The sequence below is a fragment of the Martes martes genome (assembly GCF_963455335.1).
Source record: "Martes martes genome assembly, chromosome: 3".
NCBI lineage: Eukaryota > Metazoa > Chordata > Mammalia > Carnivora > Mustelidae > Martes > Martes martes.
The window spans coordinates 157,123,921-157,138,983 of record NC_137890.1 but is presented as its reverse complement, the minus strand read 5'-3'; the positions used below and the strand labels follow the sequence as shown (position 1 = coordinate 157,138,983).

At 42.1% G+C, this 15,063-nt stretch overlaps 1 protein-coding gene across 1 annotated transcript in view; it reads right to left on the bottom strand.

Annotated features, from left to right (window-relative positions):
- The window catches only part of PDE6D (phosphodiesterase 6D), a 51,206-nt gene extending 36,278 nt beyond the window's left edge, over positions 1-14,928 (bottom strand). The window contains exon 1 of the mRNA XM_080798960.1: positions 14,679-14,928. Within this exon, the coding sequence (XP_080655086.1) occupies positions 14,679-14,728 (50 nt within the window). The 5' untranslated portion in view covers positions 14,729-14,928. The remainder of the gene's footprint in view (positions 1-14,678) is intronic.
- Between the last annotated feature and the right edge of the window lie 135 nt (positions 14,929-15,063).

Genomic DNA, 15,063 nt, shown 5'->3' with positions numbered 1-15,063 from the left:
CTGGTTTGTGAATCGTCTGTTACCAGTTTGTGACAAGATAAGTGTTTAAAAACTATAATAGCAATTAAGCAGAATAATTTATGGATTCTAATAAAACCTTCTGGCTTTATTTTATATGTCATTTTTAAATTAACTTGTATTTATTATTTTTATTAACTCATTTTATTTTACGAAAATGTTGGTCTGTGAAGGATTAAAAATAAAAACCTGGATCATTACCAGTGACAGTTCAAGAAGCACTATTCTAGATTGAAAGATAAGATCTCTGGTCTTGATATGGTCTCAATATAATCCTATGCGAATGTCCAATAAAAAAAGTCCTTCCGTTTTCAGACACACACATTTCTGAGGGACATATAAAGTTCAAGCTTTGTAAGCAGTTTTGGGGAATGCTGATTTAAAAAAAAGGGGGGTTATAATAGGTTAAAAGGTTGATAATAGGTTAAAAGAGTTGATAATAGGTTAAAAGAAGAACAGAGACGGGTGAGATAGGAAGGTAATGTCAAGCAAGTAGAAAGGACAATTTGATAAAGAACAGCAACTCAGAAGGAAACCAGAAGGGCAGCAGGTATAATAAAGTGCTATAAGCCTGGGGTAAGGAAGTCAACAGGGTAAATTCAGGTTTGTTGGAGGAAGAAAGACACAGAGTCTCTGCCATCCATTCCATTCTTCAGAATTACCTTCTACTCCAGCCCTTACATGCACCTACCCTCCAGCTAGCCTTAGTTCCTGCATCTCAGTACATTCTTGTGTTTCAGTGTTTAGCATACGCTGCTCTACTATGCCTAGAACATGCGTCCCACTCTAGGATGCTCCTTAAAGTCACAGTGCTGTGTCAACTTCCTCTCTGATTGTGCTCCCTGATACACCCTGAGGCAAGGCTACCTGATCCCTCCTCAGTGTACCTATAGATGTGTTTACACCAGCACGGAAGTACTCATCAGAATGTCAGTCAAATTTGCAAGTCAAGTTCCACGGGCACAATACTATTTATCCCTTCTCAGTGCTCCACACCGAACTGACACTCAGATGTGTGGTGAACCACAATGAGTAACAGAGAGCAAGTCACAGAGTCACAAGTAACAGAGAGCAAGTTGCTAGAACTCTCCCTCTCAGTCTGAGCAACCAGAAGGCAGAGCTCACTGAAGAGTGTCCAGGAGCCAAGGAGAACTGCTCATTCAGAATTCAGAAAGCTGTGCCAAGGGCAACTTAGACCTGGAGCTCAGCAAAAACAAGCAGCAAAGCAAGCATCAAAAAAATCCCATTCTCCCTAAGGAGAACAGCTAGTCAGTCAGCCAAACTGCAGGTAAAAACGCATCAGAATTTAAAAGCCCATCCTACATTAAGTTGAATTCACGACTTGGCAGAGTATCTGTAAATTATATATGGGCATGCGGTTCATTACCTATAGTTTGAGGAATTTCAAGGTAAGTAGAATTTCCAGGCAAAGTGGCTGACTCAGCACATACTGATATATGCTAATGTCTACCATGGCAGACCACAGTAATACAGGCAAAAGCTTCAGGACCAAGGGCACAGGCATGAAGAAAAACCTCTGTCTTCTCATTCCTCTGGGCTGAAAGCAGCTGTACAGACTAGCAATAAACAAAGGGAGTCTCTATTTGGTGGTATCCTACGCATTTTCATCATAGGAATGCCTTTCTTTCTTTCCTTTTTTTTTTTTTTAAAGGAATTCCTTTCTTTGCTCTGCTTCCCTAGTTTTGGGTTGTGGCCTTTTTTCTTCTTCTTGCTCCCTAAACACTCTGCCTTCATGATCTCTCCCCTTTCAAACTTGCCCCTCCTTGCTCACTTTCTGAACTCATTTCTGTTTCTTACTCCCACCTTCATTCTTCTTTTTTTTAATTTGTATTAATTTATTTTTAAAGTAACCTCCAACCTAACATGGGACTTGAACTCACAACCCTGAGATCCAGAGTCGTGTGCTCTACCGACTGCGCCAGCCAGGCGTCCCAAAGTTTCATTAATTCTTAAATATCACTTCTTTCAAAGCCCTCCTTCTAGGCTTTTTCTGCACTAGCATTGGTTAGACAGAGCATCCTGTATGTATCCTCACATTCGTGAGAACCAATCCTAATTGGTGATTTTCCCCATGGTAGTTTTCCTATTTATGGGGGATGAGGTGAGAAAAATATAAATGGATCCCTGAGAAACCAGGTTTCAGTATCCTTGAAACATAATATGCAGCACTGTAATCAGTGGTGATATCCCTGTGAAATAATACTCTGCCCCTGACAAAGGCACTGTGCTTGGAAAGCATACAATCAAAATTCAAACTGGCCTAGGAAACAGTGGAGGCAAGTAATTTAGCAATGAGAAGATCACTATTTGAAACATAACACACTCTTCTCACAAGCAAAGTCAAATGAAACTAACCTTTTTTTCCCTCATAGGTCCATTTCTCTACTAATGTGTGCAGTTATGTGCCTGAGACTGGTCAGAAACAAGCTAGAATAGACACAGCCATGGAGATAATACAAGGCCCTTCCCCAAGGGTGTGTTCCCAAAAGGTTCAGCCACTATTTCCTATATGTTATTTGGAGGCATAAGGATATTGCTTGGAATCCTATCAAAAGCCACATTCAGAGATCTGTGAATTTTACCTAGTTTTAAAAACATGCTACAGTATTGAGAGGGAAATCAACTTCTTCAAGTTAGAAGCCTCTTAAAAAAAGAAAAGGCAAAGATAATTTTGCTTTTCAAGTGGGACATATGTGTCATGTAGAGGGCTTCCTCTGCTATCAGTTCAACAGTCACTACTTCCAGAATTGTGAAAAAAGGCTTCAGATGTCTAAGCTGGGGTAAAAAAGAATCACTAAGACTCTGGCTTTATCAATACCCTGAAACATGAAACCTACAAACTGGCAAAAGAGACAGCAACCCTGAACTTTAAAACAAAGATAAATAATTGAAACCATGCTACAGTAAGCACAATGCATTTGTAGAGCTATGGTGTTTGCTGTTGGTTTTTAAAGATTTTATTTATTTATTTGAGAGACAAAGAGTGAGTGAGCGAGCACAGAAGGGGGAGGGGAGAGGGAGAGGTAGAAGCAGATTCCCTGCTGAGCGTGTACCCCAATGTGGGGCTTGATCCTAGAGCCCTGGGATCATGACCAGAGCTGAGGGCAGACGCCCAACTGAATGAGCCACGCCAGTGCCCCTGTAGAGCTATGGTTTTTAAAGAGAGTTGGCATATACTATTTCACTCAAATTTCAGAACATCTCTGTTAAGCAGACAAAGCAAGTATTCTCCTTGTTTTAGAGATGTTAAGCAATTTGCACAAAGTTAGATAGCTTAAATAAGTGATTTCCATTCTTTTTTTTTTAATTAAGGATTCTCTACAGCCAACATGGGGCTCAAACTCATGACCCCAAGATTAAGCATCGCGCACTCCACTGACTGAGCCAGCCAGACACCCCAGTGATTTTCATTCTTTAATAAGACCTACCTCCTCAAGCTACTTCTTTGATCTCTGCATTCCTAGGTCACCAGATTTCTAGAAAAAGTAAAGTATTCTTTAAATTCTTAAAAAGTAAAGTGACTTAATTTCCTCATCTATCATCCATTTTCTAATCCCGGCAGATTATACCTAATTTGTTTCCTCAAGTATCAGCTACTCTCAAAAAGATCACCAACGACCTATAAGATATCATGAGACTCTTAGTAGTCTCAAATATTCAGTGAACGAATTCAATTTCCAGCAATTCCAAGGACTTGTTTTTGACTCTCATTCCTCCTCATCCTTGATCCCAAATCCCCTGCAAAGCACTCTCTTCCTGCATGTTTCATGTCACTTTCCTTCCTCTGTTACTCTTCAGGATCTTGAAAATTAAGCTGCTCAACACCTACTCATCTCTCTTTTAAGATCCTATTCCAAGAACAATTCTAAACCCTTCAACAACACCTCCAGGAGTAGTCAACCTTCTTCTGAGATACTACAGCACTTTATGCTACTTAGGCACTTATTTTGTGACACTTGAAATATAGCCACAAGAAGAAAGGGGGTGGCCTAATCGTATCTGACATTCCTGTACTCAGAACCTTCAGGTTCTGCCTTAATCTCAGGGATAACCTCATCAATCCTTAATTTCCCATTTATAAAGTGAGCAGAGCAATATATAGAGTTATTGCAATAATGCAATAGTATATCAAAGTAGTTTGAAAAACTGAAAAAGACTATAGGAATGTCAAATATTATTAGGTCACCCCCTTTCTTCTTATGGCTATATTTAAAGTGTTATTTACATTAGAGTTATTTGTTTAGTTCTCTAGATTTTATCTAAATTCAGAGATAGTAATTGCTCTCCAGGACTCTGAATCAATGGGTCCACAATACGCTAAATAGAATACTTCATCAATACTGAGCATCTAAGAAAAGAGTTGTCTGAAAAACAAAATGGAAATGATGTCTTGTTTTAATTACGTCAAATTACAAAAAATGTTTTGCCTATTTTAGGTCTAGCTCATATCTAAATAGAAATACTTGCTGAAAAGAATCCTCGTTAATTAAGAATGATTGTCACCAAATCAAAGAATTGTGGTATTGGAAAATGATTTGAGTCCTTCTGGAGATCATATCTCTAACACCTTATCTTGATGCACACAAAATTTCCCTTTGCAATTCTCCTGATGGACAGGAACATCCATTTGCTGCTTAAAATACTTTCTGGAAAATGCTTTTTTTCCCCCCTTTCAGGTAATTGGGCTAAATAAACTTCGTCCCCTATAACATCTACCCTTCTCTGAGAGCCAAATAGAACACATTTAATTCTTTCTCTCTAGAACAGCTTTTTAAACTTTAGAACACTCATTCTTCATTCTTAATTCTTCATCTTCAGGTCAAGCCTTCCCATTCTCCACATGATTCCAGTGCCTCTCCTCTGGACCAGATGGACTTAGCCATGACCTCTCATTGTAGACCAAACAAGTTCCTCACATGTGGGACTTCTTTGCCAATCACGAGACTTTTGTGGATGGACTGTAAGAAAATATACTTGTTTTTCCTCTCAGCTTCAAAATTATCATCAGGTCAAAAGCAAAAAAGGAACAGTACTCTTAACATCTTGACAATCTGAGTTTTAAGTATTCAAGCACTGGTTGGAAACTTTAGGTTACTAGTCATAATAGACTTTTTTTTTTTTTTAAAGATTTTATTTATTTATTTGACAGAGAGAGAGATCACAGGTAGGCAGCAGCAGGCAGAGAGAGAAGGGGAAGCAGGCTCCCTGCTGAGCAGAGAGCCCAATGTGGGGCTCGATCCCAGGACCTTGAGATCATGACCTGAGCTAAAGGCAGAGGCTTAACCCACTGAGCCACCCAGGCGCCCTGTCACAATGGCCTTTAAACTACCTTCCTATGATGCTAAAGCTCAGGAATAGGGTTTGGTCCCTACGTTTGGTCAAGTTTTCCTCTACCATGCAGATCTGAGGGTGCAGACTGCTTACAAGGGAGGCCTGTGAGCCAAAAGTGAGGTCAAGCTTAATAGGAACCCATAGCGGTCAAACCTCAGCACCACTGCTAGCCCTTTATCAAATACAGTGCCAATATAGCCAGAATTTTTCATGGGAGTCTCACCATGTTCTGTTGCATTTCTCCAGAAGTTACTATAATGTTTCACTATAAACCACATACAGAATCCTCAAAGAAATTTAGAAGATCTGAAGACTATAATTATATTTCAAAATTCCTCCCCAAAATGTGAAAGCAGGAATGCCCATTTAAAAATCCTAAATAACATGATCAATAGGGCATAACTTCATTTAATTCATTCAGGGTAACAATAACAACTTCTCATCCTGGAAAACATACTACCAATCATAATCTACATGAAGTTTATGACTGGACAATCTGTGATCAACAGTATTCATTGGCTTTATGAGTACTGTGTTCTGGTTGCCTCCCCAGAGCTTGAGTTGATAAACAAAAACCGTATTTTAGAAAATCATAAACTCAAAAATCAAACTCATTTTTAACACTTGGCCAAGGCATATATTAGGGAATACTGACTTTCAAGAGAAGTTCAACAGTCTACTATTTTTAATAAGGAAATCTAAACAAACAGAAGATTTAAAGCCAAATATTTTTGACTAGAAGCAAAGTCGAAGATCAAGATGCTATGAGAGGGGCACCTGGGTGACTCAGTGGGTTAAAGCCTCTGCCTTCGGCTCAGGTCACGGTCCCGGTCCCTGGGTCCTGGGATCAAGTCCCGCCTCCTCGGGCTCTCTGCTCAGCAGGGAGCCTGCTTCCCTTCCTCTCTCTCTGCCTGCCTCTCTGCCTACTTGTGATCTCTGTCACATAAATAAATAAAATCTAAAAAAAAAAAAAAAAGGATGCTATGAGAAAGATGATGTGGGGGATCCAGGACCAAACTATGGAGAGGGAATGAGAGAAAACACGTGAAAGGTACTTTCAGAAACCTTCTGAGCCAAACTAATTCCTTTTCTGCTAAGCTGTCATAAATTGAAATGTAACTACTTCCCAGAAAACAAGGTAAACAAGGTAAAAAAAGACATATTCTATTTTCTTAGTAACAGCATAACAGCATAAAGGCACTGGTTTATCTCAGAAAAAAACTGGCTTTGCAGCAATATTAATACCACTGTTATTGTTATAATGTTAATAATTATTAATAAAACAAATAATAACATAGTTAACATTTATTACTTACTATGTGCCAGGCCCTATACTAATTATTTTATATGCAGTCTCATGTAATTCTAACAACACTCTGAGGAAATTATACGGATACTGAGGTTTAGAGTTTGAATGCTCTGTCTAGGGTAACAATGCTGAAGGCAGTAAGTCTGAACCTAGATACCACACTCTTAACCACCGAACTCTTTAACTACTGTTCTGCTCTGCTGCAGTTACTCATAAGTTTCTCCATAAAAGCTACACCTACACACACACACACACACACACACACAGAGCAAGTGAAGTGTCCCTTTCCCCCCAAACAGTTGTCAATACTGAATATTATTGATTTTGATTGATTTATTTATAGTAGGCTCCGTGCCCCTTGTGGGGCTGGAACCCAAAACCCAAAGATCAAGAATTGCATGCTCAGGCGCCTGGGTAGCTCAGTCATTAAGTGTCTGCCTTCAGCTCAGATCCTGATCCCAGGATACTGGCATCAAGGTCGGTATCCAGCTACCTGTTCAGTGGGGAGTCTGCTCCTCCTTCTCCCTTTGCCCCTCCCCCAGATTGTGCACTCTCTCAAATAAATGAATAAAATCTTAAAAAAAGAAAAAAAAAAAGGAGGGGTGCCTGGGTGGCTCAGTGGGTTAAAGCCTCTGCCTTCGGCTCAGGTCATGGTCTTGGGGTCCTAGGATCGAGCCCCGCATCGGGCTCTCTCTGCTCAGCGGGGAGCCAGCTTCTCCCTTCTCTCTGCCTGCTGCTTTGTCTACTTGTGATCTCTTCCTCTCTGTCAAAAAAAAAAAAAAAAAAAAAAATCTTAAAAAATAAATAAATAAAAGAGACGTATGCTCTACTGACTGAGCCAGCCAGGAGCCCCTATTGTCAACTTTTTACATTTTTGTTAATTAATTGGGAAAAAAGAGACAGTCTGTTGATTTATTAAGGCTGAACATCTCTTAATATATTCATTGGCTACCTGTAGTTTTCTTCTGTGAACTCTTTGTTTATATTATTTGTCCATTTTGAGTTAAACATTTATTTTTTAAAAAGATTTATTTGAGATAGAGTGAGAGCGAGAGAGAGCACAAACAGGGGGATGGGGCAGAGGGAGAAGCAAGCTCTTCAGTGAGCAGGGAGCCAGGTGTGGGGCTCAATCGCAGGACCCCAAAATCATGACCTGAGCTGAAGGCAGATGCTTAACTGACTGAGCCACCCAGCTCACCCACTTATTTTACTGATTTGTAGGCAGTTGTTTATTTTTTTAATTTTTAAAAGATTTTATTTATTTGCTTATTTTTGAGAGGGGGAGAGAGAGAGAAAGTGAGAGGGAGAGGGAGAATCTTGAGCAGGCTCCATGCCCAGTGCAGAGCCTGATGTGGGGCTTCATCACATGACCCTGAGATCAAGACCTGAGCCAAAATCAAGAGTCAGATGCTTAACCGACTAAGCCACTTAGATTATTATTAATTAAAGATTTTATTTTTAAGTGACCTCTACACTCAACGTGGGTCTCAAACTCACGACCTCAAGATCAAGAGCCACATGTTCCACCAACGGAACCAGTCAGGTGCCCCTGGAGGCAATCATTTATATTCTAGATATTATATTAACTTCTGGAGTACAAGTAAATGGGGCAATTAGCTAATCTTCAAAGGAAAAGTTAAATCACTACTTCATATCTTAGACCAAAGCAAATTCCAAATGGTATAAGAATAATAAAATTATATGGGCGCCTGGGTGGCTCAGTGGGTTAAGCCTCTGCCTTCAGCTCAGGTCATTATCTCAGGGTCCTGGGATTGAGCCCCACATGGGGCTCTCTGCTCAGCAGAGCCTGCTTCCCGCTCTCTCTTTGCCTGCCTCTCTGCCTACTTGTGATCTGCCAAATAAAATCTTTAAAAAAAAGAATAATAAAATTATAAAAGCACAATCTTTCTTATGGTAGGCTGTTAGTTTCTTGATATTAATTTAATAAAGTTGTATACAGGTCAGGGCACAAACTATCTTCATAGTTGAAAATTTGTGTCTAATTTTTGACTCCTCCAAAACTTATCTACTAATAGCCTATTGTTGATTATAAGCCTTACTGATAACATAAAGTCAATTAACATGTATTTTGTATGTTATATGTATTATGTACCATATTCTTTTTTTTTTTTTTTTTTTTTTTTTTTTTTTTTTTTTTTTTTTTTTTTTTTTAAAGATTTTATTTATTTATTTGTCAGAGAGAGAGAGAGAGAGAGAGAGAGAGCGAGCGAGCACAGGCAGACAGAGTGGCAGAGTGAGAAGCAGGCTCCCTGCGGAGCAAGGAGCCCGATGTGGGACTCGATCCCAGGACGCTGGGATCATGACCTGAGCCGAAGGCAGCCGCTTAACCAACTGAGCCACCCAGGCGTCCCTCATATTCTTTTTTTAAAAATAGATTTTATTTATTTATTTGACAGAGAGAGACACAGTGAGAGAGAGAACACAAGCAGGGGGAGTGGGAGAGGAAGAAACAGGCTTCCCGAGGAGCAGGGAGCCCGATGTGGGGCTCGATGTGGGGTTTGATCCCAGGACCCTGAGATCATGACTTGAGTCGAAGGCAGATGCCTAATGACTGAGACACCCAGGTGCCCCAAAATAAGTTAGAGGAAAAAATGTTCTTATTGGAAGGGGAGGTGAACCATGAGACTATGGACTCTGAAAAACAACCTGAGGGTTTTGAAGGGGCGGGGGGTGGGAGGTTGGGGGAACCAGGTGGTGGGTATTAGGGAGGGCACAGATTGCATGGAACACTGGGTGTGGTGAAAAAACAATGAATACTGTTACACTGAAAATAAAAAAAAAAAAAATGTTCTTAAGAAATCATAAGGCAGAGAAAATACATTTACAATACTGTATACCATAGTTATTGAAAAAATTCTTATTTAAGTGGACCTGCACAGTTTAAATCAGTGTTGTTCAAGGGCCAACTGTATTTATGTTGAGGAAAAGCAGTTTGAAGAGGCAGAACAGTGCATTATATAGGCTACACTGGAAAACTTGCGTAAAAGGACTATGACAAATTTATGTCATGGAAAGCAATTAAAGGGACGTGAGCCTTCAGCTCAGGTCATGATCCCTGGGTCCTAGAATCAAGCTCCGAATTGAGCTCCCTGCTTAGCGGGGTGCCTACTTCTCCCCCCACCCTGCTACTCCCCCTGGCTTATACTCTCTCTCTCTCTGTCAAATAAGTGAATAAAATCTTAAGGAAAAAAAGAAAAGAAAGCAATTAAAAGTAAACATCTTTGGAAGTTATGAACATGGTAAATTAATTATTAAGAGAAAAATTATTAAGAGAAAAAATAAGTTATAAAATAATGCTTATGATTCAATTCTTATAAAATTCAATTTTTTTTAAGATTTTATTTATTTATTTGACAGACAGAGATCACAAATAGGCAGAGAGGCAGGCAGAGAGAGAGGGGGGAAAGCAGGCTCCCCGCTGAGCAGAGAGCCCAATGCGGGGCTCGATCCCAGGACCCTGAGTTCATGACCTGAGCCAAAGGCAGAGGCTTTAAACCACTGAGCCACCCAGGCCCCCCTAAAATTCAATTCTTTTTTTTTTTTCCAAGCTATTTTTTTTTTCATTTTATTTATTTGACAGAGAGAAATCACAACTAGGCAGAGAGGCAGGCAGAGAGAGAGGAGGAAGCAGGCTCCCTGCGGAGCAGTTAGCCCGATTCAGGGCTCGATCCCAGGACCCTGAGATCATGACCTGAGCCGAAGGCAGAGGCTTTAACCTACTAAGCCACCCAGGCCCCCCTAAAATTCAATTCTTATAAAAGCAAATATACTACATTAGCCACATTGGAAGGTTATATTAAAATATCAATAAAGGTCATTTCTGGGGGCTGAGGTTGGTAATGGAAAAATTAAGTACCACTTTAAAATAGCACAAGAAGGGGCGCCTGGGTGGCTCAGTGGGTTAAAGCCTCTGCCTTCGGCTCAGGTCATGATCTCAGGGTCCTGGGATCGAGCCCTGCATCGGGCTCTCTGCTCAGCGGGGAGCCTGCTTCCCTTCCTCTCTCTGCTTACCTCTCTGTCTACTTGTGATCTCTGTCTGTCAAGTGAATAAATAAAATCTTAAAAAAAAAAACTGCTTTCAAATTTAAAAAAAAAAAAAAAAAAAAAAATAAAATAGCACAAGAAGTTAGATTTCTACCACATATAATTTGTGTAAAAACATTCCAGGTGGATTAAAGAACTAACCATTAAAAAGAGATGAGAACATAGAATATTTAATCTTGAGGTAAGAAAAGTTTTGTTTTGTTTCTTTAGTCATAACAATTAATTTAATCTGTATTGCAAACTTATGAAGTAGATCCTATGATTTTTATCTGTCTGAATATTAAAGAAACGGATGGAAAGAGACAGTGGAGTGACTTGCCCATGGTCAGGAAGGTCTTCTTATGACACAAAATGCAAGGGTGCCTGAGTGGCTCTGTAGGTTAAGCATCGAACTCTTGATTTCAGTTCAGGTCATGATCTCAGAATGGAGAGATCAAGCCCTGAGTTGGGCTCTACATCAGGGGGAGTCTGCTTGAGATTCTCTCCCTCTTCCTCCCCCACTTTTCTTGATTGTGCCTGTGCGAGGGGGTGTGATGCATGGCCCACATGCACTCTCTCTCTCTCTCACTCAAGTAAATAAATCTTTAAGACACAAAATGCAGGGGTGCCTGGATGGCTCAATTGGTTAAGCATCTGCCTTTGGCTCAGGTCCTGATCCCAGGGTGCTGGGATTGAGTGTCGCATCAGGCTCCCAACTCAGTGAGGAGCCTGCTTCTCCCTCTCCTCCCAGCTTGGGCTCTCTGTCACTATCTCTGTCTCTCTCTCTCTCTCAAATAAATAAATTAAAAAAAAAAAAAAAGGACACAAAAGGCAGACGTCACATGTAAAATATTGATGCATTTTAAATGATAATTTAAAACTTGTTCAACAGGAACACACGGGTGGCTCAGTCAGACAACCATCTGCCTTCAGGGTCCTGGGATCAAGCCCCCAGTTGGACTGCCTGCTCAGTGGGGAGTCCACTTCTCCCTCTCCCTCTGGCCTCCCCCAACACCATGTTCTCTCTCAAATAAACTCTTTGAAAATAAATAAATAAATAACATTTGTTCAATAAAAAAGGAGATGAGCAATACGTTGATGAAAAATATTTGCAACATACAGAACAGGCAAATGGTATTAAAATAAAGAACACCTACAAACCAGTAAGTAAAAAATTCAATAGTAAAATGGGCAAAAACAAAATCAACAGGCAATTCATGGAAAAGAAACTGCCAAACAGAAGATTTTGCAACTACTCTAATAATAAGAAGAACTACTATAGGAATGCCTGAGTGGGCTCAGTCAGTTAAGCGTCTGTCCTTGGCTCAGGTCATGATCCCAGGGTCCTGGGATTGAGTGCCCATCAGTCACATCAGGCTCCTTGCTCAGCAAGGAGCCTGCTTCTCCCTCTGCCTGCCTCTTCCCCTGCTCAAGCACTCTCCCTCTTTCTGACAAATAAGTAAAATCTTAAAAAAAAAAAAAAAAAGAGCTACTACATAATGTTTACTAGGCATCAGGTGCTTTTCTAAATGCTTCAGCTATCAACTCATTCGATCTTCACAACAGATGAGGAAATTGAGGTAGAGGTTAAAGAAGTTGCTCAGGGACACACAACCAAGAGTACAAGGCTGGGATTCTAACACAGACAGTACAGCTCTACGGTCCAGAATTGCTTTTAACCACTATGCTCCATTACCTATTCAAGGAGCTAGGTATCCAGGGAAATACAAATTAAAACAAGTATTACTTGTCTAAATTGTCAAAAATATAAAAGATAGACATAGTCAATGTGGAAATGAGTACTGTCATTGTTTGTAGGAGAATATAACGGAGCTTTTTTTTTTTAGTAGAAAAAACTCTTAACAGAAACAGATACAGTGGAAGTTCAGAAAAACAATTTACCCAATAATAAAGGGGGACAATAGGTAGTTTGTTTTACTAAAACATTGTTTTTGTCCTGAAGGTAGTGGGCAAATTCTAGAACTCCTTTCCCTTTCTCTCTCAATCCTCAGATGTCAATAAAGGCTACCAGAGGATGAGTATCTTCTTGCTACCATGCTAACTTTTTTATGTGGCTTCTTCTGTTGAGATTTAATCAGCTCAGGTCAAACCTTCTCTGAAAGCCTGTTTCTTAACACACTAAGGTCATCATTGAACTGGTTAATTCACCTGCCCTTTAGGGGGCTGATGCAGGTTCTGCTTTCTACTTTTTTTCACATTTGTCCCTTGGCCTCTTTTTCAACAGCTTCACCAGACTGAGCCCAGACTGAGGTAAGAAGTTAAACTTTCCCCTTCTGCTTTGTCTGAAAGCCATGAAAAAGATTCTTGCTTTCAGCAATGTGTTTACTCCAATCGCACAAAAGTGGTGCTTCTGAAATCTCTCAATTCTCCAGTCTCCGGTTTTACTGTCTATAGCACACACGTTAAGTAACAATATAAATTACTTAAGTGAAAAATAAAATTTGTGTCATAGCTTTTCTAACACTTCAGCCATCCCTATTTACTTATAGCTGCCATTATGAAGAGAAACACCACAAGATAGATGAAGCTATAAAAGAGGTTGTTACTAAACTTCACTACCTTAAAGTACTGAAAAAGTTTATCAGGAATAGCATTACGCCTAGGTGATAATGCCAATCGGTTTTTTCAAAAGAAGCAGAGCAGGTCAGCTTCCATTCGAAACTTTTCATTTGCAAATCCAAAGCATCCTGTAACTTTTTTGCATTTTGTGTTCTAAAATTTACTACCGACTTGGTCTCTGACGGTGACAAAGCAATTAAAATTTGCAGGGGTGAAATGGGCATTGTGAAAACACAGGCAGCTCAGAGAAAAGTGCCTCACTCAATCTCCTTTTAGGGGAGCAGATCTAAAGTGATGACTACAATTTCACTGAGAGAAGAATTTGAGAATGTTCCATATTGTACGCACACCATGTAAAAAGAAAAAAAGGTCAGCAGGAAAATCTGAAATTGGAATGTCCAGGATCCTATGGTTACAGATCGACCCTCCATTAAAACACGAGGTTTCCTCACTACTTTAAGGAGCGAAGGTTGCACAAGCGGCACAACAGGCCCGAGGCAATGATTTCTCTATCCTGCTAAATCCTACCGTCTCCCCAACGTAATCAAGTAATTGCTGGACAGCTCCACCTTGTCGACGCGTTAACCACACAAACACGAGCGAGCAGATACCTTTGCCAGGAGTCCCAGTGCAACACCAAAACACTTCAAGGCACCTCACGCACGAGTTTAGGGTCCTCACTTCGCTGGACAGAAAAGCGAAAAGCTGAGAAAGAAGCAGCCACCATCCAATGCCTCAAAAGGCCAAGACAGAGTTAAGATGAGGTCGATCCCGGGCTTCTCTTTGCCCACCTTCCTCGGCTCCAGCCCTGGAAGGAGCCACAAGTGAGGCAGAGAAGTTGTGGAAACAAGGCGGGGGTCGGGTGGGATAGGGGAACCCGGGAGAGTTTAGCGCAAGTATTTGCATTTGTCCCACACAAGGTCACTCGCTCCGAGTCACTTTTTCCTGCTCCCCCGGGGGCTTCCCGCCAAAAGGGCTGCGGGTTTCCGAGGCCAGCTCACCGCGCCCCCTCAGTCCTTCCCTGCGGGCCGCAGCCCCTTCCCGGCCTCTGGGTTCGGGCCGAGGCTCGGACCCAAGCCGGCCTCCCCGAAGCCCGTTTCCGACGCCGGGCGCTTCTCCCAGCCCAATTGCGTCCGGGGTCCTCCGCCTCCAGTGCCCGGGGCTCCAGACAACGTCCCCTTCCTCCCTCAGGACTCCCCCCGCCCCGTCTCCAGTGCCCGGTCCCGCCGGGGGCCCCGGACGCCGTTCCCTCTGTCCCCTCCCGCCGCGCTCCCGTCCGGTGCCCACCTGGCGCGGCCCCCGCCCCCGGCCGGTCTCCTCAGCGAGAGGCCACCTCCCAAGTCCTCCCGGCCCCGCCCCGCTCCCGGGCGGATACAGTTTGAAGCCCCTCAGGATCTCCCTGGCCCGCTCGTCCTTGGCTGACATGTTGCGGCGGCCGCCGCCCGCGGCTCTCTCACGCTGGCCCGGCGAAGCCTCGCAGACGGTGCCCAGGAACGGAGGACTGAGCTGCACCCCGGCCTGGAGACCTCGGGCGAGCAGAGGCAGCGGCCAGACCCGGACCGGCCTCTCCCTCCCCTCAGCTCCCGCTCCTGATCCCTTCTCCTTCCCCCTAGCCTCGGAGCGCCCGCCCCAAAGCCAATGGAAAGCTCACCTCGCCGATTGGCACCCTAAGCAGCCAATAGAAACACTCAGCGGCTTCGCCGAGGGACGACGAGCGTCAGTGGGAAGGGCCCTCCCCGGGAAGTCCCGTAGGACAAATT